Source organism: Lemur catta, chromosome 19 (genome assembly GCF_020740605.2).
Source record: "Lemur catta isolate mLemCat1 chromosome 19, mLemCat1.pri, whole genome shotgun sequence".
Classification (NCBI taxonomy): domain Eukaryota; kingdom Metazoa; phylum Chordata; class Mammalia; order Primates; family Lemuridae; genus Lemur; species Lemur catta.
In genome coordinates this window covers 35,153,207-35,175,732 of record NC_059146.1, presented here as the reverse complement: position 1 = coordinate 35,175,732, position 22,526 = coordinate 35,153,207, and the positions used below count along the sequence as shown (strand labels likewise).

The window sequence follows — 22,526 nt, the reverse complement described above, 5'->3', positions numbered from 1 at the left end:
GCTGGAGGTGTTTTTTCTCGTGGGGACTGGTTGGAGATGCAGCAGTCCAAGCCTTCAGGGATCTGACCTCTGTCAAACAGCAGTAACTGACATTTATGGTCATGCCACAGGTGACAGCGTCGCCCCATTGCACCCGGCCACTCTTCCTGAGAGAGATGCCAGCATTAGCCCCTTTGACAGATGAGAAAACTGAGGCTTTGGAGATGAGGAGGAACTTGCTCAAGGCCATGTAGTCGTTAAGTTGTGGATTTAGAGCTGTCCACCTCCAAAGCCGAGAATGGGGTGCTCTCCTTGTTCCTCAAAACTATTTGCATGTGTTTGGAGTACTTTGGGCTTTAACCCAGTGCTAGATCTTATCCTGTTGTTTTGAAGAGTCAATGAGATGGTTATCCATGACACACAGTAGGACCTCAAATGCTGAAAACTTGTCTGTGTATGACGGGAGAGAGGATGTGCTAGACAAACACAACCCAGCCAGACAAAAACTTTTTCTTTTGCGGGGAGGCTCATCTCTTCTCTCTCGTTCCAGCTTTCTAAATCATTTCGAGAGGGGAGAGAGTTTGGAGAACTTAGTCATTTGGGTAAGATTTCCAATTGGTTGTGGCGATTGCTGTGACAATGTGGTTGTCAGGACATAAAAATTAGATTTCCTCTAAAAGGAGGGTAGCCTGGGCCTGGGGAAGGTGCCCGGACACACTTGCATATTGGGAGTGACCAGCGGGGACTAGGGTCACATGGCAGCAAGTGGCTTCCTGAGGCTGCATCCCCACGTGTCCTGCAGAACAGTGTGTGCAAAAGCTCTTGGCAAATCGTAAAGCTTGATGCATGCGTGAGAAAAGACAGTGATATCAGTAATGGCAAACAGAAAAAGAAAACAAATAGGTGCACACGCTTTTTACTCAGGGCTGCAGGGAACAGAATTAGGTTTTGTTTCTAGACACTGGAAAGTGAAAATTTCATTGTGGCATGTCGTTTGGCATGCATTTTAAAAAATAAAATAAACATCTGGTTGTTTGAATGCAAGTGAGGCTCCCCTCCTTCCTCTCCTGAAACCTCTCTCCCCCCAGTTTCAACCAAATTGTGTGTGTAAACACTGTCTTAATTGACTTCAGGTTAAGGAAGTTTGGAAAACAAGCCTACGTTTATACAGCTGTAGTGGACATCCTTGAGACCTCTTTAATAACCCAACCATAGGGATTCATTCGCCAAGCACATAGTGGGTGCACCGCTGTGTCCGCTGTCTGTTGGGCACAGATGGCAGTGAGAGTGACCACTGCTCTCGAGGGGCCCGAGGCTGGGGAGGGAACAGCCTCCCTGCAAAGGGAAGGCCCCGTGCAGAGCTCAGTCCTGTTACGGAGAAAGGGAGAGGCCAGGCCTGCCGAAGCCTGCAGGGGGCACCCGGGGAGGACCCGGCCCCACGGGGTTGAATCCGAATAATTACGCCCATAGTGAATTTGGTAAGGGAGCCTCATGCCGTTCACATCCAGGTCTGGTCTTTCTCTCTGTGTGACAGTGTGTCTATTTTGAGACTCAGGAAAGAAATGCTTGAATTTGCAAAGTAAATGCTTGTTTGGTTGTTTATTAATAATCATATCCGTTTTTCCATCGGATTCTTTGGTACTAAGTCCCTGCCTTCAGGTTTCATCCTTAAAGCAGGGTCTTGGGCGTCTTGGGTGGTTCAGAGAAGAGGGGTCTGGAGCTGAACCACCTGGTTTCAAGCACGAGTGCCCCATTTCCTGCTTCATCGCAGCATGTTACTTGCTGTCTTTGCACCTCAGTTTCCCCATCTGAACAATGCGAGGGTCATCATAACGGGACGTACCTTGTGAGGCAGGGTGAGGCCCAAATGGCACAAGACCTGCCATCCTCGTTCTGAAAACAAAGAGGGAGTGTTGGATAAACGATGCTCCCACCACAAACAAAAATGATTTTTTTCCTTTTGGCAACGTTGGGTCCTTCTTTCCCTTCCATTTCAGTAAATCATTTTAGAAGGAGTTTTGTAGCCTGACGGAATGTAGTAAGCAGCTAACTGTCCTGAGCAGTTGATGGCCTGGGGGGCTGTGGGGCTGCTTCTGGCAGTGGGAGCTAGGAAAGGTGGCAGCACATGTTTCTGAGGAGTTGAGGGCTGGAGGGAGGGAGGGAGGTCAATTTGTGTCGACTGAACAAAACCTCCAATATCTTCCAAGAGCAGCCGAGCAGCCGGCTGGCTGGGCAGGCAGAGTTCGGCAGGATCTTTCTGCACGAGGAGACAGGTCCGCTCAGGAGGCCACCTCCAGCACCCCCCCCACCTATGTGACAAAGGAGACCCTCTTCGCACCTGGGCCAGTTGTCCCAAAGGTCTGCCCTGCACGGATCCCAGGCCACACATTCCTCAACTGTTAACAATCAATTTGGGGGTGGGGGGGTGGGGAATATCAAAGGACATCAAAGAGGCTCTCGCTCCCAGCCTCTGCTCTGTTTCAAGGCTCTGTAATTTGGGAAGGTTGTGTGCTAAATAATTTGTGAGCCTCCAAACACGCAGGTTATTGTTTGTGGACAGATGGTGCATCGCGTTTTATCGCTTTTCCTTCTGTGGGCCCTCATATGTGGGACTGATGTGCATTCTGAAGTCTTTGTCTCCTTGCTAAAATCTCTAATCTAAAACAGGCAATCAAGCTCAGAGGCAGGGCTTCAGAAGGCATAATCAGAGTTTTAAAAGCAAAGGAGAAAAAAAAAAAGTGGGAGGGGGAAACCAGAAATCCAACTGCAGTTACGAGGCAGATGTGTTTGCAGAGGATGCGAGAGGTTATTAGGGTATTAGAAGTGGACAAAGAAATGCAAGGGATTCTGCAGCTCAGGAGGCGGTGGGTGGCAGGCACCGGGCACTGCCTGGCAGGGCCCCCTCGTGCGGCCACTGCCCGAGCCTCCACCTTCCCCGCGCAGACCGGGTCTTTGTCTCTGCAGGCGGTCACAGCCAGGCCCCTCTTGTATCCGCGGCCGCCCTTAAGAGTTAAATCATGTTGATATACAGGAAGGAAATGAAATAGACGAACTCGCTCCTCTTTTCTTCCTACGGATTTTTCTTTTTTATTCTGAAGATAGAATTACTGTTTGTAAGCATCTGAAAGTCATTAGAGGCCCTGCAGTCTGTCAGGTGCCGACTCAAGAAACTGCTGAAACCAAACGGGTGCTGCACCCAGGGCTGGGAATTTGTCATGTGCTGATGAGCAGTTATAATAATATATGAGCAAATCACAAGCATTCTGCAAATTAATCAAATTTTTTTCCCCTTCTCCCTTGTCTCTGGGAGAGTGGCTTTGCAGGCAGACGTAGGTGAAGCAGTTTTACTCACAGATGGTCGCTCTGGCATCAGATGGAATTTATATAACAGTAATTCTGATTCCCTGCCAAAGTAGCAGTGAACACACCAGGGAGATTGTAGAGGGCCAGTCATGTGGTTGTGCTGAGGTTGTTGTGGGAAGTTTAAGGGGGGAAATCTCAAATTCTCCTCTTTGCCTGTAGTGTTTTTGCCTGAAGGGCCAGAGACGGAACGCCGTTCTGCCACGGGCGAAATCCGTCACATCTCTCCTTGCCACGCGTGCTGAAAGCGTGCTTCGCAGCTGTTGCGACTGCTGGCGGTGACAGAGCCCCGAGACGCCTGCTCCGGGCTGGCTCCTTACAAGAGCTAAAGGGGAGGGGGGTCAGGAGGTGGCCGCCCGACACGCTCGGGGGAGGCAGGGCTGCCTCCTCGCCCGCCGCTGCTCGCCCTCCCGCTCCCGGTGGCATTGCTAAACCTACAAGGGCTTTTCTTTTCAAGTGTTTTATTAAATGAAGGGTCTAACAACCCTCACTTTAATTACACACGGGCTCCGTTTATAATTCCTCGGGATTCATTCGAGTAGTTGGAGATGGTGGTGCTGGTGATTAAGCTGATGGCCTTAGTCTAGCAGTTCCCAGACCTGGGAGCGTGTCTGCGCGTGCTTGCCCGTGGGGGCTTGTGCTGGGGCCCCCTCGTGGTCATGACACCCACGCCCCTCGCCCCACCCAAACGTCCCCCTCCCTTAGGAAACCTGGCGGGGGACAAAGGGATGCGGGAGGTGACCTTCTTGGTGACCACGCTGTTTCTCACCGTAAGGTGCCTTTTCCCCCTGCAGTTGGGAAAAATGACACCAAGATGGCGCGTAGACTGCGTTAGGCAACAGAGTCCTGCTGCTGTGGGTTTTTTCTTTTTCCCCCTAAAGTAAAGCCCTGCCCATTTGTTTTGGTTTACACGACTACAGAGAAATAAGTGGATTAGACGGAAACTTTAGCATGCTTCGCTGCAGCTGGGGGCCGACATCTGTCACTCCTCAGCCCTGTACCGGATCACGCCAGCAAGAGAAAGCAAAGTCTGACACCTTTGATTTTAGAGAGAGTGTTTTATAGCGGGGAGAAAAGAGAAGAAAGGAGTAGCATTTCCTTTGTGACTTCATAAAAAAGAGAGAGAAAAAGCCACCTCTCTCTGATGCTCTGTTTTATTTATTTATTTATTGCTGGCATGTGACGGCGTCAGCGTGCTCAGTGCCGGCGGCGGAAGGTTGGAAAGTTTATGATTCCATCTTTCCTTTCTACTTTGTAATTTCCTATTGTTCACGGTAACAATTTGTTGAATTGGGGATGATAAAAAGTAGCTATTTTAAATATATCCAGGGTGCCCCTCTACAGGGATATACACTGTGGGCATGGCTTGTGGGCGCCTGGTTCCTTTATGGGGAGAGGGATGTGCGATTCTCTCTCACACATAAACTCACATTAATACAATACAATGGCACTGAATTTGATGGCGTGTGACTGCTCTTGCTACGCTGTTTTTGGTGACATGCATGCAACCCCTGAGTCCCTCACCTCCCACCCCCAAGAAACGTACTGATGTTTTATGAAAGATGTGCACAGGTCGTGAATGATCCGCTGACAACCCTGGATACCAGCTTTTAGCGGGGTGGGTATTTACTTAAAGCGTTCTGTGTTGGCGGCCTCATAGGCTTGCCCCTCCCCCCGGTCGTCTCTGGGGCACAGCACACCCCTGGCACAAGCCAAGTTACGATGTTGGCCCCCCTCCCATTTTTAAATTGCACAATAAAACAGAAACTACAATTAAGGGCTGATGTGTTCATTTTAAGCGACACAATGGAAAACAGGAAACGACTGAACTAGCAGAGACCACCCACTTGTTTATTTTCCTGGGTGTGTACAGGAATGCAGCTCATCTGCTGAGTGAAAACACACACAAAAGCCTCACCCAGTCCCCCTGCCCCAACCCAAAAGAAGGTGAGACGCTGGCTGTTAGAAAAGTGTGGCAGAAAGTAGAGACTGGAAGCTTCAACACCCTGGTGCCCGGCTGGGGGTGCCCAGCAGGGATGCCACGTGGGGCCAGGCAGCAGGTGCCACTGGGACCCAGCTCGGCCGTGGCCGCCTCTGGGAAGCTCTTGCCCACCCTTCTGACTTTCCAGGAGAAACTGGGAATCCATGTTTTTATGTGAAATCCTTTTTTTAAATTTAACATTGGTAATGCATTACAATTTTTTAAATTGTGTTGGGGACAAAAAAAATAAATAAATGTGTGGGTGCCTCCGGCTTGCAGCCTCTGCAGAGGGTGAGTGCAGTCCTGCCTAGAGGAGTGATGGAGTCTGTGGGCCTGGGGCGGCCCGTGGGCCTTGGGGTCTCCGAGTGAGGCCGGGTGTCGTCCCAACCCCGGCAGGGAGCAGCACGGGGCGGGGGGTGGGGAGGAGGCAGTGGGGGGAGAGGACGTGGTTTTGGAGCTCTCATCAGAGGCCGAGTTTTACTGGAGGAAACAGAGCAAAATGCAAAGCTGCCCGGCAAGTCGAGGCGTGCCTGAAAGTGACCAGGTCCCCAGTGCACCCCAAATGTGGAGCCTGGGAGGGAGCTGGGATTGCAGCCGCAAGGGCCTTCGGGCGCGCAGAGCACCTGAGGGACGCGGCAGGCAGGGCAGGCCCTTCCAGGGTGCAGGCAGCCCAGGTAGGGGCAGCGGGCAGCAGGGGTTACAGGGTCACCCGTTAGGGGTGCGGCTGCACCGCGGAAGGACGCCAAGTGCAAGGCTACGGGCAGGGTGGAGAAGAGCCAGGTCGGGACACGAGTGCACCTTACAGAGGCCGGGCCCTCCACAAGCAGGCGCTCGAGGGGAACAACCCCCCTCTCCTCCTCATCCAGCCCTCGCTGCTGCGGATCCTGCCCAGGGACAAGTTTCCAGCCTCCTCAAGGAAGGACGAGGCCACCAAGTCTGCATCACAGGAAGCCATTAGTGAGCAGTGCCTGACGGAACGTAGTTAAGTGCCTAATTGGGTGGTGCCTCAGACAGTGGGTCCTGAGAAAGGCTTCAACTAGGAGTTGGGGCTTTGGCACGTCACACTGGAAGAAGATTTGGGGGCTGGAGGCGGGCAGATTTCCGGTAGGAATGGCGCTGTGCATTAGGTAAGAAGCCAGGCTGAAATGGCAAGATATGAATTTGGAAAGCCAGGCTAAAAGGGCAAGATGCTGTGGTGAGAGATAGGGAGCCATGGAAGGTTAGAGAGGAGGGGTGGACACACATACAGAGGGGATTTGGGGACTGGCTTGGTATGTAGGGCCTGGCCTTCTCCTGTCCCAAAAGTCCTCACTGATGTTCTCAGGTGGGCTGTGACCCAATGGACTTGAAGGTGTCCAGAAGGGGGTTTACAGGACAGGGCTGGCCATTGCTGCTTTTGCTAAATTCCTTACAGCTGAGAGCCCGTCTTGCTGCCACAGGGATTCGGGTAACTATGTTTAGCCCAATACTCCTGAGGAGGGAAGATATGAATATTGGAAGTGTGAATGGTAGGTGCTGCATCTGCTAATTTTAGACTCCCTCTGCTTTTTGCCATCGATCAGTATCACCTTATAATTCAACTGAATATTGTAAAATTAATTTACTAATAACTTAAAAAATTCTCTAGCTTTGTTTTAGCAATAGCATTCAACACTGATTCCCTAGTTTCTTTCTAAGGCAAATAACCTAAAAAGTGGGCAGCTTGGTTCCATTTAAAATCATCTCTTGAGCATGCTGTCCCCAGCCGCCCTCGCCCCCCCGATCGCTGGCGAGAGAAGGAAGTCTGGGGGGGCGGGGGGCCGTGGCCTCCTCCCTGTCACTGAGGCCGGCGTCCTCCCTTTGGTTTCTCCCGGCATTTCTTTCAGGATGAAATGCGCTCACCAGAGACAAACTCTGGGTACCATTAGAGCATTATTATATTACACGTCTAAAAAATCTTCAAAAAAGGAATGTAAGTTCATCGACCCCTTGAAGGTTATTTAATGATAAACATAAATGCTTTCATAAAATCTGGGGGATGATTTAAGGTCCCGGATCAATAGTTGCCGTGGAGTGCACGCCGGCGTGGCTCGCCTGGACACCCAGGCGGGCTGCTGGCTCCACTGACCAGAGGCAGCCTGGGACTAGCAAATAAACACGATTTAAGGCTAAATCCGCATGGCCTGGGCCAGAGCACAAGGGTGACGTTGCTGAGGAAGGGAGCCACCCTGAGGCCAGGCTCCCCGGGGGCACCACTCCTGAGGAGGAGGTTCTGGGCGGCTGTGTGAGCGGGTTGGGGTGAGCTGGGGGGTCTGGGAGACTGAACACCCCCAGCCAGCGCATGTCCTCTGCAGACACCCCCAGCCAGCGTGTGTCCTCTGCAGACACCCCACCCAGGGTTTCACACTAACTGAGCCGGACCTCACTCGGGAGGCGGCAGGATACAGACCCAAAGTGCTGGGTGCAGAGCCGCTCTCTGCCTTTCTCAGGCTTCCTGGTGGCTCTGGACAAATGCACTTCTCAGAGCCTCGCTGTCTTCACCTGACCAGGGGACAGCCTAGCACCTTCCCCTAGCATTGTCAGACAAAACACAATGCACATGGTTTACCTAAAACTCAAGGTGCTTAACAGAGGGAGTAGTTTAATATTGACAACCGTATCTAGCAAACGTTTAGCTCGTTTTACGTACTACGCCTTGCGCTAGGCATTTTCCAGTTCTTCATTTAGTCCTCACAACACTATTGGTGAGCTATTAGTATTATACCCATTTTACAGATGAGAGAACAGAGATGTAGGAAGGTTAAATAGCTGGCCCAAGAGCACACAGCACCCATAAGAGACAGATAAGGTTTGAGTCCTGGTGTCTGACTTGAGGGCCAGTGTTCCTAATCATCGTGTGTGCGGAAGGAAAGTGCCACATCCCGGGGGGCTCTGGCCGGTCCTCAGACCCTGCAGTGCTGTTCCCTGCACCTTGGCTTGGGGGCCCAGCAGGGCGTTCACGTGCCACAGCCCCTCCTGAAGTTTCAAGTGTCCCCAGGAGAAGTTAAGTGTCACCTCCTTGCTCTGCAACACTGGGACCCTATTCTTAGCTGTGGCCGTCTCCTGATGTCAGGCGTTGGGCTCTCCCTGGTCACTGAAGATCAATAATGTTCACTTTTTAAGAAACTTTCAAAATAAACTTTTTATTGTAGCATAGATTTAGGTTTACTGAAAAAAGTTACATAGAATAGAGAATTCCCACCGAGCTCACAGCCATGTTCCACTATTATTAGCATCTCACACCAGCAGGGTTCACGTATCACAATTAATGAATGACACATTGTTATTAAGTAAAGTTCATATTTTATTTGAATTTCCTTAGCTGTTACCTAACGTCCTTGTTCTAGTCCAGGACACTGTGTGTTACATGATGTCACATCTCCCTTAGGCTGCTCTCGGCTGTGACGGTTCCTCAGACTTTCTTGTTTTTGGTGACCTCAATGGTATTTTGAGGAGTATGTTGTCAAATGTCCTTCAGTGGCCATTTTGCATGTTTAGACTGGGGTTATGGGTTTGGGGAAGACCACGGAGGTAAACTGCATTCTCATCGTATCCGACCAAGGGTGCAGAGTGTCACCGTGACCTTGGCCACCCGGCTGAAGCTGACACAGTGTTTGGCAGGTTTCTCTGCTGAACTGACCCCCCCCCCCCCGCCACGCCACGGGCGTTGGCAGGAAGTCCCTGCACATGGCCCGCATTAAGGAGCAGGGCGTGAGGCTCTAGCTCCTTGGGTAGGGGGTGTCTACATCAAGTATTTGGAATGCACGGGGCATTTGTCTGTTATTCCCCATGTATTTATTGATCCAATCATTTATAGCACTATGACTTGTGGGTATTTATTTTTACTTTGGGTTACAATCTGATACTGTGTTATTTACTTTGTTGCTCAAATTGTTCTAGCTTTGGGCATGGAGGCTTCGTCAGCCGCCTCTGTGCGTCCACATACCCCCCACTCCCACGAATACGTGTATATATATATATATTTTTTTCTTTTTTTCAGTACTTCCTTACTTTCTAGCACAAATGCCCCAGGGTTCTCCTGTGTATTTCCTGTCCCAGCCCTCCAACCAGACACCCCTCCATGGATCCCTGGCTCCTTTTTCTTTTTTGAGACTAGCATTCAAATCAATGTCATTACGCCTGGCCCTCTCGGTTGACGGCACCAGGAAACACACGCCTGTGTGCTGACTCCCGTGTGTGCACATATCTGCGTATGCACATATCTGCGTGTGCACATATCTGCCCGTGCACATATCTGCGTATGCACATATCTGCGTGCGCACATATCTGCGTGCGCACATATCTGCCTGCGCACATATCTGCCTGTGCACTTATCTGCGTGTGCACATATCTGCGTGTGCACATATCTGCCCGTGCACATATCTGCCCGTGCACATATCTGCGTGTGCACATATCTGCCCGTGCACATATCTGCGTGTGCACTTATCTGCATGCGCACATATCTGCGTGTGCACATATCTGCCTGTGCACATATCTGCCTGTGCACTTATCTGCGTGTGCACATATCTGCCTGCGCACATATCTGCGTGTGCACATATGTGCCTGTGCACTTATCTGCGTGTGCACATATCTGTGTGTGCACATATCTGTGTTCCATATATGAAGCTAAACACACGTTCACACAGATGTCTTCAATCCATTACCACGTGGATCAAGATTCACTTTTAAAATAAGTACATTTTTTTGGGGGGAGGTAGCCTTCTAAATTAAAACCCAAATCACAGGAAATGTAAAACCTAAAATTATTTATACTAAGGATATTCCAAAGTGTTTTAGCATCTTTGATGAGACGGATGAATATTTTTTAAAAAACTGAAAACATAAATTATAAACCTGATTGGAAGCATTCTTGAGTATTTGAAATTAAGGAAATTAAAAAAAAAGTATATGCAGAACTGAGAAAATGGCTCTTTCTGTGGTGTGGTGTCTGTATATTCTCGCCTCTCTCGTTGCCCTGCTGAGCGTCTTGATGCTGGGAGAAGGCGGGCCGGGGTCCTGGGCAGGGGTCCTGCCGGTTTGCAGCCTCAGAGTCAAAGCAGTAAACACTCAGAGCAGGCAGCGGGTGAGGGCCTGGGGCTTCGGGGCTCCGGTGGGGAGACCAGACCACCCTAAAGGCCTGACCCGCTGGCGAACCTGCTGTTACCACCATGCCCAGGCAGGTGGGCATCCACCTCTGGGGGCCGAATTCTAACGTGTCCAGCGGGCCCCAGAGGGGAGCCACTTTCTTGCCCACCAGCACAGTTTGTAAATGTCCTTAAGTTCGGGGTGTCCAGTGGGCTCTGGGGGGACAGTGGGACGGGGGTTTTGTTAGGAAGCCCCTCTTGCTGCCAGCGGGAGCTGGCCCCTCCCAAGTCTTTCAGCCCTGTGTGTGGGAGCCCCCTCCGAGGGCTTCTTCTCTCCACTTTATCATCTGGTCCCTTCTAGAACACAGAACGTGGATGTAGACTTGCAAACATCCCGTGGCTCATGCTCCGAAGGGGTGCGCTGTATGCTGGGTGCCAGGCTTTGACGGGCTCCTGGAGGCCGCAGTGGGGCCATGGCTGTCAGGGGCATGGCACGTGGTGCCGTGCGGTGCCACACGTGCACATGCACAGGGCACGCGCCCTCCACGGTGTGCACAGACTGCCTCCTGGAGCACCTCGGGCTCCTGCCGAAGGTTCCCTCTGTAGAGACCCTGTCGGCAAGTGCGCTGCAGGCGGCGGCAGGAGGGGTGCGGGGTGAGCACCAGCTTAGAGAGACCTCAGGTTGCGTTCCCGATCGGAAACCAGCTGCCTGTGCACACCTGACTTGGCCGTCACTGATGTCTCTGGGCGCGGGTTTTCCTCTCTGTGAACAGGAAGATGTCTCTCTGCCCCAGCTCCCTGCCGGACATCGTGGGGACCAACTAAGGCCATTGGGTGTCAGATACTGTCACTAAGGACGGGCATCTCTCCGCCATGGCCTGAGCACCCAGGCTGGTCACCGCCCTGTCCCCACTCTCACCCTCAGGAGAAGCCGCCCCTGGGAAGGTGCGAAGCCTGGCGGATGGCGCCGCATCCCTTCCAGAAACCAGCGGCCCACAGTGCTGGGCTGTAATTAATGAATGGTCCCCCCAAGGGCAGGCATTTGCCACTCCCCCTTAGGTGCGGGGAGAGAGCAGATATTTCCATCGTAGCAAGTAAGAAAAATATCCTGTTTCCCCACTTTTGTTATAAACAATGTACGACTGGCTTTCTCCTTACTTCTCCTGACCCTCCGCACTGTATACATATTTATATATTATTCATAGTGGATTAAAAATGAATGTGCTCTTTACCACGGCTCTACGGCGCAGTGACAATACAAATTAACGTATGATGTACTTACTTTTCTCGTGGCAGTGATGGGATATGTTGATGGCCTCGGAGTGAGAGGCAGGGAGAGGGGAGAGGGGAGTGAGGCGGGGGGGGGGGGGGCGCCCATCTGGCCGCACCGTCAGGGCTCGCGGCATCGGGGTGTCTGGGTGGCCGGGCGGCTGTAGAGCCGAAAGGGCCTCCCCACTGCCCGTCTCCCACGGGCCCTGCGACCCTGGCCCCACTCACCTTCCCCTCCGAGCTTCCCCTCCACTGCGTCACCTGCTGCTGGAACTCTGTGCCCGCCCCAGGCCTCCGTCCCCGTGCCCGGGCTCAGGCATGTCCCTCTCTCTGCAGTGGCACTGGCTCTTCCCGGTTCCCTGCCCCTGGCAGCCTCCCATTCATCCTTCGCTTGAAATACACTCAGTGGATACCTGTGATGTGTCCGGCACCAGGCTGGGAGGAGAGTAACAGCAATAATAATAAAAAAAAGCGCCCAAATAAAAGCCCAGTCCCTGCCCCCTGGAGTTGCCAGTCTGCTCGTGAGGGAGACGCCATGATTGTTTTGCACGTCCGGCTCCTGAGGTTGGAAGCCATTGGGAGGATGAGCAGAGCTCGTTGGGATGTGTCCCAGGGCCACCGCGGTGGGGCTAATAAGTCAGGGAGGTCTCCCCGTGGCAGAGGCAGCTGCACCAGGGCTGAAGGATGAGGTGGCAGTTATTAAATGAGGTAGGGGCAGGGAGCCTTCCAGGCTGAGGCGATAGGACTGAGTAAAGCCCCAAGGCAGGAAAGAACAACAGGAAGCATTTGGGGAACAGAGAGAAAGACCCTGGGGCTAGAGGGCAATCTTGGGGGGGGGCTCAGAGGGAGAAAAGGATGTGGGGACACCCAGGGGTCCTGTTCGTCTTGGCTGTGCCCTTGGAACGCCCCAGTGGCCTCTGCCATATCACAAACTGCACGACCTATGAGTGCATTTTGGACCAAGCCGCCTCCAGACCTGGCCTTGCCCTCGAAACCAGCAGGGAGTTGTTCCTTCCAGCGAGAGGCCTGCCCAAGGGCAGATTCCAACCCTCATCTGCTGGACTGCAGCCCAGTGAAGCGCAACTGCTAAGAACTTGTTCCTTTAGACTTTGAAGCCTTCCAGTTTCTCCCATCCAAAGGCCAGTGCCCCAAGGAGAGGCAATCGCTTAAGCTTTAATCCAACCACCTAAAAATCAGGCTAGCATAGAACGTGGCACATGAAGCACTTGTTGAATCAGTACTTTCTTTTCTTTCTTTCTTTTTTTTTTTTTTTTGTTTTTTGAGACACGGTCTTATCCTGTTGCATGGGCTGGAGTGCAGTGGTATCATCATAGCTCACTGCAGCCTCAAACTCGTGGGCTCAAGCGATCCTCCTGCCTCAGCCTCTAGAGGAGCTGGGACTACAGGTGCCACCACCATGCCTGGCTAGTTTTCTTTTTAAACTTTTTGTAGAGATGGGATCGCCCTATGTTGCCCAGGCTGGCCTTGAACTCCTGGCCTCAAGCGATCCTCCCGCCTCAGCCTCCCAAGGTGCTAGAATTCCGGGCGTGAGCCACCACAGCTGGCCTGAATCAGCACTTTTGATGAAAAACAAAATAGCCTCCCGAGCGGCTTAGATAAACAGCATGATGACAACGAGGAAAACAGCCACCACAACAATGACAAACAGCTGGCATTTCTACAGTTATCACCTACCTACGTGTCATGTTCTCTCGTGTGGTGCTCACACATTCCTCTGGGGGAGGTTTTAGCAGAGTCGCATCATTTTCCAGGTGTGGAAACTGCAGCCTTGAGAGGTCAAGTACTCGCTCGAGGCCAGAGAGAGGAGAAGGAAGGTGAGGGTGTCTGGTCGCTCACCGGCCTCACCGAGGAGGGAAGCAATGATGTGCAGCCGAGCTCCCGGCCAGACTTGAGACGGCCCATGCCGGGCAGGGGACCCAGAAAGCAAAGCAGAGGTGCCAGAACAGGACAGCCCCGAGTCCTCGTATTTGACCAGAGGCCAGCCTGGAGTGGGTGCTCCTCAGCAGGGGTGCATGGGGAGAGGCCGTTGCCCCGATGCTCTGCCCAGTGGGAGACTGCAGGAGAGGGTGGCCTTATTCTCTTACACGCGACCACCATGAACGGCTGTGTCTGCGGCTGCTGCTTAGGCACCGACAGACACGAACATCTTCTCTGCAAGCCCCGGATTTGGGGGAGTCACCAACTGCACGTGCAGTCTGCCAGTGGTGCAGGCAGCATGGCTGGTCTCTCTCGTCCCCTGAAAACAGGACGGATGGGAGTTTGCAGGCCACCGAGGGGCTTCCCTGTCACCCTGAGGGCTGCAGTGGCTTCTCCTCTGGGAACGGGATGACCTACCTCCATCTAGAGATCTGATTTCCTCCAAGCCCAGATGAAAGGTCGGAAAACTCCCAGCAGTTTTGCACGCGCCCCTCTTGCTGCCTGGGCCTCCAGGGGGCCTTGGCTTCTGCCACGTGTTTGAAAGCCCCACAGAAATATCCAGGGGGGCTCTCAGCATCGGGGTTTGTTCTGGAGTCTTGCTTGTTCTCTGACCAAAACCCAACAGACCTCAACATCCGGGTGTGTTTTTGTCAGGGGCTTCATGTGGACAAATGGTATGGAGAAGTTTGGGACTTTTCATCCAGAGCTAGCTGGATTCAGAAACGTGTCAATTGTCCAAAAGTGCTTTGCATAACAATAGCTTTCTGTTTGGGAACAAATGTTCCTGTCACCAAAGGATCAGCCTTTCACTCATATTTGATTCTTGGAAAAACACAATGTCTTCTCCGGAATCATCCTAGCTTTCCCAGTCAACTTCCCTCATGGTGCACCTGTCATTTCTACGCAAAACTTCCTTCCACATCAGTCTCACGGGAACCTTCCAACACACAGCTCAGAAAGATGCTGTGTGTGTTTGTGTGTGTGCACATATAGAAATAATTTCCCGTATGTAACAAGATGCATTGTAATTGTATACAAAGCGACACTTGTGTGTGTTTTCCTATAAAAACACATTGTAATCATAGTCCTTGTAAGGATTTTAGAGAATAAAAGGATCTGATTACTTTATATCCATTGGAAATTGGTTGTAAAGTCAAACCTTCTGGGTTCGCTGTGTCCTAACTTTCTCATCTGTACAATGGGGCTGATCTCACCTGTTCAAAAAACTATCATAGAGCTCAAATATGTGGGTAAACTCACAAAAATATGGTGAAGAACTGTGTAATATAGATTTTCAGGGTCATTAGGTACCACTGGTGTTATCTACAAAGCCTCCACTTACAAAGTATATTGCAAAATCGGGATGTATTACGATTCCAGTATTGTATAAACTTCCTTCTACAAACGTACACCTGCATAGCTTGAGGTGGATTTACATATAGATTTCCATCTCACCTAACTTAAAACAGAACCAACTTAATGCTAATGTTTTGACCACTGGAAGTATCTAAATCTGCCAGGATTATTATATATCATGACTATTACCAAGAAACAGAGATTCAAAATATAACCATAGCATAAAGTCATGATTAATATTTTAAAATCAATTTTTAAAAATATGTACTAAGTGCTTTTGTACTATGTTGGCCAATTCAAAAAGGCTTTCATTGCAAATAGAGGTGATGTCCGAGGTTCTTCCTTGAGTTTGCCAAGATGCACGTCGAGTAGCTGCTATGACGGTACAATTCACAGAGGGTAGTTTCCAAAGGTTGTGGCATAGAATTCGTATATTCACTTATTATTCAGTCGTGAGGGCAGGACACAGTGCACGGCTTGGCTGACGAACAGAAACAGTTGGGGACTGGAAGAGCACACGGCGTGCTGAGCGGAGGTGGGTTTGTCTAACAGCACTGCGGGCCGGTCATTTCGCCTCACAGCTCTGCTGCTGGCCTGTGTGCATCGTGGTGCCAGGGGCTGTGGTTTCATTTTTTATTGTTACTTATTGTTTGGAGTTCTTACTCCAACGACTTACCGTACCACAGTGACACTCTCCATCAATAAATCATTTGCATATAATAAACGCGCCGATGACTTCTCCTGCGTGACAGTCACCGTGCGGGCCGTGGGCCCCGGCCCTCTGTGCTGGGCGGGCCGGAGGGTGGGCGGCCAGTGCACTGCTCTTGTGCTTCGTTTTGTTCTTAACTCCGAGGTCCACAGGTTTGCAAAGTGGCTTCTTCAAATGGGAAAGTTGATCGGATTCAGCCTTGCGTTAGGTACAATGGTAGAAACGAAAGAAGTAGAAACACTATCCAAAAATGTATAGTTCCTTCAAAAACGAAGGCAAGGTGAAACAGTAAGATAATAGTTCGTGCCAGGTACTGGGCTTGGCACCTGTGACCCTGAGATGGTTATGGCTCTGGCCTCAGGAACTCACAGCCTCTCTAGGGGACCAACACACACCCCCGGCCCACAAAGCGGGCATCCCGTGAGCAGAGCCTTAACAGAGGAGTGGGGTTTGAGCCTGCAGAGAACGAAATGACATTTCAGAGGTAGCACATGCCAGGGCACAGCGACTCTGCAGAATGAAGTCTGTTTGCAGAGACCATCGAGGGTTTGCCTCGGTGTGGTGCTTGTGATTGGGCCAGGAACGTCCTGGCTGTTCCTTGAGGGCAGGTGACCATCAAAGATTTGGGGCAAAGGAATCACAAGCTGAACATCTGCTTTGGGGGTTCCCTCTGCTGTCCCCAGGGAGACTGGGCTGGAGGTGGGGAAACCAGAAGCACGGATGCCCCTCTGCCGGCTGCAATGTTCCTAGTCTAGGCAAGAGTTGGCACTCACTGGACCAGGCTCTGAAGGGGGCTTTGAACAGGGGAAGATTAAACAAGTAGAATGGATGGGTCCTGGACAACACTTGCCTATGAGGGAGGAAGGAGAGAGTGGACTCCAGAAGCCCACAAAGAAGCAGGAATTTGGCCGTGGGCACAGTGTAGTGGGGAGGTCAGCTTCAGCTTCTAGCATTTGGTGGACCTCCCGTTTCTCAGGAACACGACCGTTCTGCTAAGTAGACGCCCTGGGCTGCTACTACTGCTCTAGAAAAAGTGCTGAATATGCCGTTTGGTTGTTTTCTGGTTGGTCCATGTGTTTGCTTGTTTATGTTTCTGAGCAAATGAAACCCAGCCCTGGGCCTTGACCTCTCCGGGTGCTGGGTGGGACGGCACAGGCACTTCCAGGAGTGGCACATCAGCAGCGGCCCAGAGGCGGGGGGAACGCGAGTGTCCCCTTGCGACATCCCAAACCAGATGTTCCCCAGGCCCTCAGGACAGCAGAGTGTGCGCGCTGTGCACCAGGGCAGAGAGAGCAAGCTAGGAGGGTTAGGTGGATTTCCACAGGAATCCATCCTCTTTTCCAAATTAGAGCCTTTCCAGGAAGGTTCCATTTTGAGGGTCACTATTCAAATCTAAAACTCATGCTTGCCTGGTCTGCTAGTCCTGGTCCCTGCTCTGGCAACTTCTGCTGCCTCCCCAGAAGCCCTCAGATTCCAGAGATGCCTCCAGCCCAGCCCAAGGGCAAGGCTTGGGTGAGGTCCCCCTCTCTCACCAGGCCCCAAACACACACCTGCTGGCTGTGTTGGTTTGCGTGTCAATGAAGAGTTAATGGGAGCCTAAGGAAGTGAACTGTCCTCATTAGTAAAGTGCTGCAAAAACAAAAACAAACAACAAAAAGAAAGCGAACTGGCCTGAGTCAGACTCCAGGACAGAGGGATTTATGGTTTTTGTGTAGCATTAGGGTCTGCAAAGTGTAGTCTGTGAGCCAAATCTAGCTCTCGTGTGTTTTTGTGCAGCCTGTGAGCTACGGATGGTTTTTACATTTTGTTTTTTAAATGGGGGAAAACACCCAAATGAGAAGAATAATATTTCATCACAAGTGAAAATCATGTGAAATTCAAATTTCAGTGTCCATAAATCAAGTTTTGAACTTCATCAATGAAAAGTGGAGGGGAATTTGTTTCCCCTCCTATTCTGTAAGTGCCTGCACCATACCTTCAACTTTGCCTCTTGATCTGCAAAGCCCACACTGTCCACGATCTACCCCTTCGTAGGAAGAGTTCCAGGTGCAGGAGCTTTCCCTTCTGTCACCCAGACAGTCTGGGCTAAAAGCTCTAAGCTAGGGTGGAGAGGCCTTTTCAGCCCCAGTTTACGCGCCTACTGCGTTGGCTGCGTTTCTGTTCTTTGCTATTTGATTTCCACAAAGTGATAATAATCACATTGATGATATTGGCCATAGCCGTTATGGTCCTCTGAGCGCTGGGAGTCAGGGGGGGCGTTGACAGCTTCTCTGACAGGCCACTTCTTCTGCCCGCAGGTCACCGGCCTTTCCAGTGCCGCTACTGTCCCTACAGTGCCTCTCAGAAGGGGAACCTGAAGACTCACGTCCTCTGTGTGCATCGGATGCCTTTCGACAACAGCCAGTACCCCGACCGCAGGTTCAAGCGCTCCAGAGTGGACTCCGAGGCTTCTGGAAATTTCGAGGAGCCCACAGCTGTCAAGCCGGGAAGCTCCGCAGACCTCACGGAGGAGGGCGGCAAGGTCCAGGCCGAGAGCAACTGAGCAGAGCCACCTGTGTATTGCAATACTATTTCCCACTGTTCTAACATTATGCACCTGGTAAAAGAGTCCGCTAACTGCATTCCAAGGGAAAAAATCATGTACGAGCCCCCGATAGTGTATAGAACCTTTAAAAAATTTTAAAAGAGATCTATATATATATATATTAAAAAACAAAAAAATCCCCCAGCCCTTGAAAATGGCTGCTAAACTGTTACCCGGCAACAAGTACTTCCCGACCACGCAGGTGGGGAGAAGAGGGATTTCACACAGCTTGGTGTCCTCTGAGCTAGGGAAAGCTGGGGGCCCTTCCAACTCGAAAGTCGTCTTTGTCCAAAAATAATGCTCTTAACCGAAAAATGATACCATCTCAATGATTTACTGTTGCCTTGAAGATGGAGGGGCTGTGTTTTCATTGTTGAAGACACCTCTATAATCTGACACCAGCTGCTGTCATTTGCCTAGCACCTTAACGAGATGTGCTGGGAGGCAGCCGCGGTGCCAGCCAGGCTGGAGCGGTCACTGCAGAGAAAATCAATTCGCGTGGTGTCGTAACTGCACTCTCGGAGAAACCCTAGACGGCCCGCAGCCAGCGCCAGGGCTGCCCGGCGCTGCAGAGGATGGCGATCTTAAATGTGCATTTTCAAAAAATACACAGCCAGATGAATCAATGGTCAGGCAGTGTCTGCAGACAGATGTCCATTGCAGGTTTGATGAGTAATTCCTTTTTTAGATCAAATTGCAGTATGGAGGGAAATGTTTTTGTTCTTGGTTGTCTTTTCTTTTTTTTTTTTTCTTCAATTTTTGGATGAAGAAAGAGGATGCTATTAAAAAAAAACTGTAGGGTACATTATATAAAATGTTGTTAGAAAAACTAGCCAACCCTATCCATAGAAGGTGCTGATAAGAAATTAAAGTTTAGGTGATATTAGGTTGTTTTTTTAATTATGATTTTTTAAAAAATTTACTTGAATAAAGGCTGCTCCAGTCCTTATAATCAAAATTTTTTTTTCATGCATTAGTTTTTTATAAGTGTCACAGACAGGCAGCAAGATTTTCTTCAGCAAGCTCTTATGAAATAGCTTGTATGAAAATATGAATCTAAAAATCCTGCTCTCTCTCATGAAGAAAACTGAGTTAAAATGTCTGTTTTTGTAAAACAAATGGGTTCTATATTTTTGTAGATTTTAGATTTTCTACTGATTGGAAACTCCAAATTTATCAAGTTCTGCACCACACAGAGGGAGATTTCGAGGGTCAATAATGAAACACTTAACTCATTTTTGAAAACGATTTAAGAAGACTGAAGGTTTATTCTTGAATCTGCTAGAGGGGTATAAAAGTTCAGCCTTTTAACGTCCTTCCTTTGAGTGACATGACACTGGTGCTGTTGCTTGTGACGGTAGAGAAGTGTTGAAGTACTCACTTCTAAAACAAAATCATTCAGACTTTTAAAAAAAAAAAGTCAATATTTCCTTGCAGGCTGGGAGCACAGAATAAAACCCCAGGGCCTTAAAAACTTCAGCTCTGCCTACAGCAGTTTACAAAAATACTAAACTGCAATCAATGTAAATAAAATTCTTAGTGCTATCCTGAGACCAGAAAGCATCTCAGGCTAATAAGGAATCCGGTTTGCGTATGCTGTCCGAGGGTGTCATCTAACCGAGGTTTCCGTGTGAATGAGGTCGCTGTGCAGCGTGGACCGAGCTGGCCTAGAGCAAGCTGCTTTCTTGTTTTTCTAGTATAGTTCTCACTGCCTTACTTAAATCGAGTTGATACACTTAATGCAACTGTTTCTATGATCCTAGAGAAAGGACTGAAATGTTATTGAAAACTTTCCGACTGTAGTAAGCTTTAGGATTTTAACTGCACTACTGTGTTTGGTGACTGTGTCAGTCGCTTGCTTTCTGTGTGTTTGCCCCGCCTTTGGTATCTTAGCAAAGAAAAATAAAAAAAATAAAATAAAAAAAGAAGATAAAAAAAGAAAAAAGAGGGAAAAAAAAGGAAAAAAAAAGTGGGGGAAAGAAATGAGAGCCACATTCCATTTCTAGCACTTTGGGAGCTCTTTCAGTATATTCTTTTGTGTCTCTGAGCATCCTCCGATGCGACAGGCAATAATTCTGTTCGTGACACTGGGAACAACCCCTCTTCTTTGTGGCGTGTGTGTTGATTCCATTTTGTCCAGTGCTGCCGTCCTGATTTCCCCTCTGACACGGGCTTTCTTTCCAGAACATTTGTAACTTGTAACACAAACAAGTGACAGCCACGGTGATGCAGTGTCAGTTTCTGAATGTCATCAGGTTCTCATATCTAAACATGTCGAGTTTCTTCCCTGTAACTTCTGTAGTCTGTGATGCTGGGTCATAATACTGTCTACATTCCTACGCAAAGAAAAAAAATCTATCTTGGAGGAAATCTGAGATCAATAGAGTAGAGGATTTTGTTGCTATGCTTGTAACAAGTAGAAAACTTTGTATTTAAAGTTTATTCTTGGTCATTATTTATTATTATAATACATCAGTTGACAGAACTTTATTCTGGTATAGAAAGTATTAAAAGTTGTTTTTTCAGCAATGACTGTTTTCTTTCTGCTGTTAGAATAAAATGTCTTTGAAGCAGTCCGGTTTTATCCAGTGTTTTACGCAATAAAACCTCTACCTCTGGAAAAAAAGAAAAAACCCTACATCTTTTCCTATTTGCTTGTGTTTACTAGGAAGAGTAAAAACATATTTTTGCAGTTTTGTCAGACTTTGGCAAGACTTGGTCAAACCCCGCTTGTAAAAAGCCCTGTAGTATTTTGCAGTGTGAATGGTCTTCACAAGCTTGTGCTCTTTCAAACCAAATGAGTTTCTCCACGCAGCACGAATGGTGTTTGAGTGAGTGTGTGTGTGCATGGGTGTACACGCCCACTTGCACGTGTGAACTATGCTTCTTTAAATGTTTGCAGACATCGGTTTCGGTGAGGTAAAACCTATGGAAGTACTAGCGCTCTTTAAATCACAGTAATTATATGAGGCACTTAGAGCATTGGGATGTATTATTTTCCTTTCCTGGTAGAAAGTTTTTTAAAAAATCATTAAACGGAAGGAAGTCTTTTGCCTCCAAATTATCAGAGGATAATCTGAATTCTTCCTGGGAAGAAAGGGAAAAGAACAAAGGGTAATAAAGCCTATGGTATCAGGGGTTACTGAAAAAGCAGAATTCTTAACACTGATTTGAGAAGGTTTGAAGTGTGTGCTCAACAGTTGACGTGCAGAGCTTCTTTTTGTTTTGTTTTGTTTTGGTCTCAGAAACAAGCCTGTGTGGTGCACGCTACAGTCCTGGAATACGCAGAGCCACTGAAAGTTGAAAACAAAAAACATCTGGCCACATTTTATAGGAATTTGTAAGTGCACCATGTTTCTTGCAGGGTGTGAGACTGTGTCCTTGGGTGGCAGGAGATGAAATCGTCCTCAGTCCTGACTGTGATCACAAACATCAAAGGTGAGTTGCGAGGTTATAGTGAGGGGGTCAAGAAATGAACCCATTAGGGAAAGAAGACAGACGTGTAGCAGGGTGAATTAGGGGTCAGAACTTCTACCCACACCACGTCTCAAACCCCCAGGGGCCACGCAAACACCCCAGTGGTGAGGGAGGAGAGGAATGGTGGGCTCCCAGGTGGGCTGAAGGGTGTGTTCCTCCGATGGTGGGTGCTGTGGCAACTGCACCGTCACTACGAGGAATGTGGCATGAGGTCTCCTGAATTTTCAAGAAGCCCTGGACACCAAGCCCTGGATGCATTTTGTATGAAGTCCTCTAATTATTCCTTATTGGCTCAAAAGTTGTTTTAAAAAACTGTAGGGAATGGATGAAAATAATGTGGTATGTCCACAGAATGGAATATTATCGTGCCCTAAAGAGGAATAAAGATCTTCCTGAGATATGCTACAATGTGGATGAACCCAGACAACACTGAAACCAGCCTGTTACGGAAGGCTGTGTGTGGTAGGACCCCACTGAGACGGAGCGCCCAGAACAGGCCAAGCCCTAGAGACGGGGGCAGATCAGCGGTGGCCAGCGGCTCGGGGAGGGGGAATGAAGAGTCACAGCTGCTGAGTATGAGGTTTCTTTCTGAGGGGATAAAAATGTCCTAAAACAAGGTAGTTCTGACGGTTGTCGTACTTTGTGAATATCTTAAAAACCACTGAACTGTGTGCTTTAAAAGGGTGAATTTTATGACATGTGAATTATATCTCAATTAAGTTATTACAGAAAATAAAAAGTAAACTGGGAGTAGGAGGCATTTTTAAGAAG

At 49.4% G+C, this 22,526-nt stretch overlaps 1 protein-coding gene across 2 annotated transcripts in view; it reads left to right on the top strand.

Moving 5' to 3' along the window:
- Nucleotides 1–20,851, top strand: part of ZNF536 (zinc finger protein 536) — a 414,784-nt gene extending 393,933 nt beyond the window's left edge. For both annotated transcript variants that reach the window (XM_045532445.1, XM_045532444.1), the window contains exon 6: nucleotides 17,992–20,851. In XM_045532445.1, coding sequence (XP_045388401.1) covers nucleotides 17,992–18,236 — 245 coding nt within the window. In that variant the 3' untranslated portion in view covers nucleotides 18,237–20,851. The remainder of the gene's footprint in view (nucleotides 1–17,991) is intronic.
- Nucleotides 20,852–22,526: the final 1,675 nt, after the last annotated feature.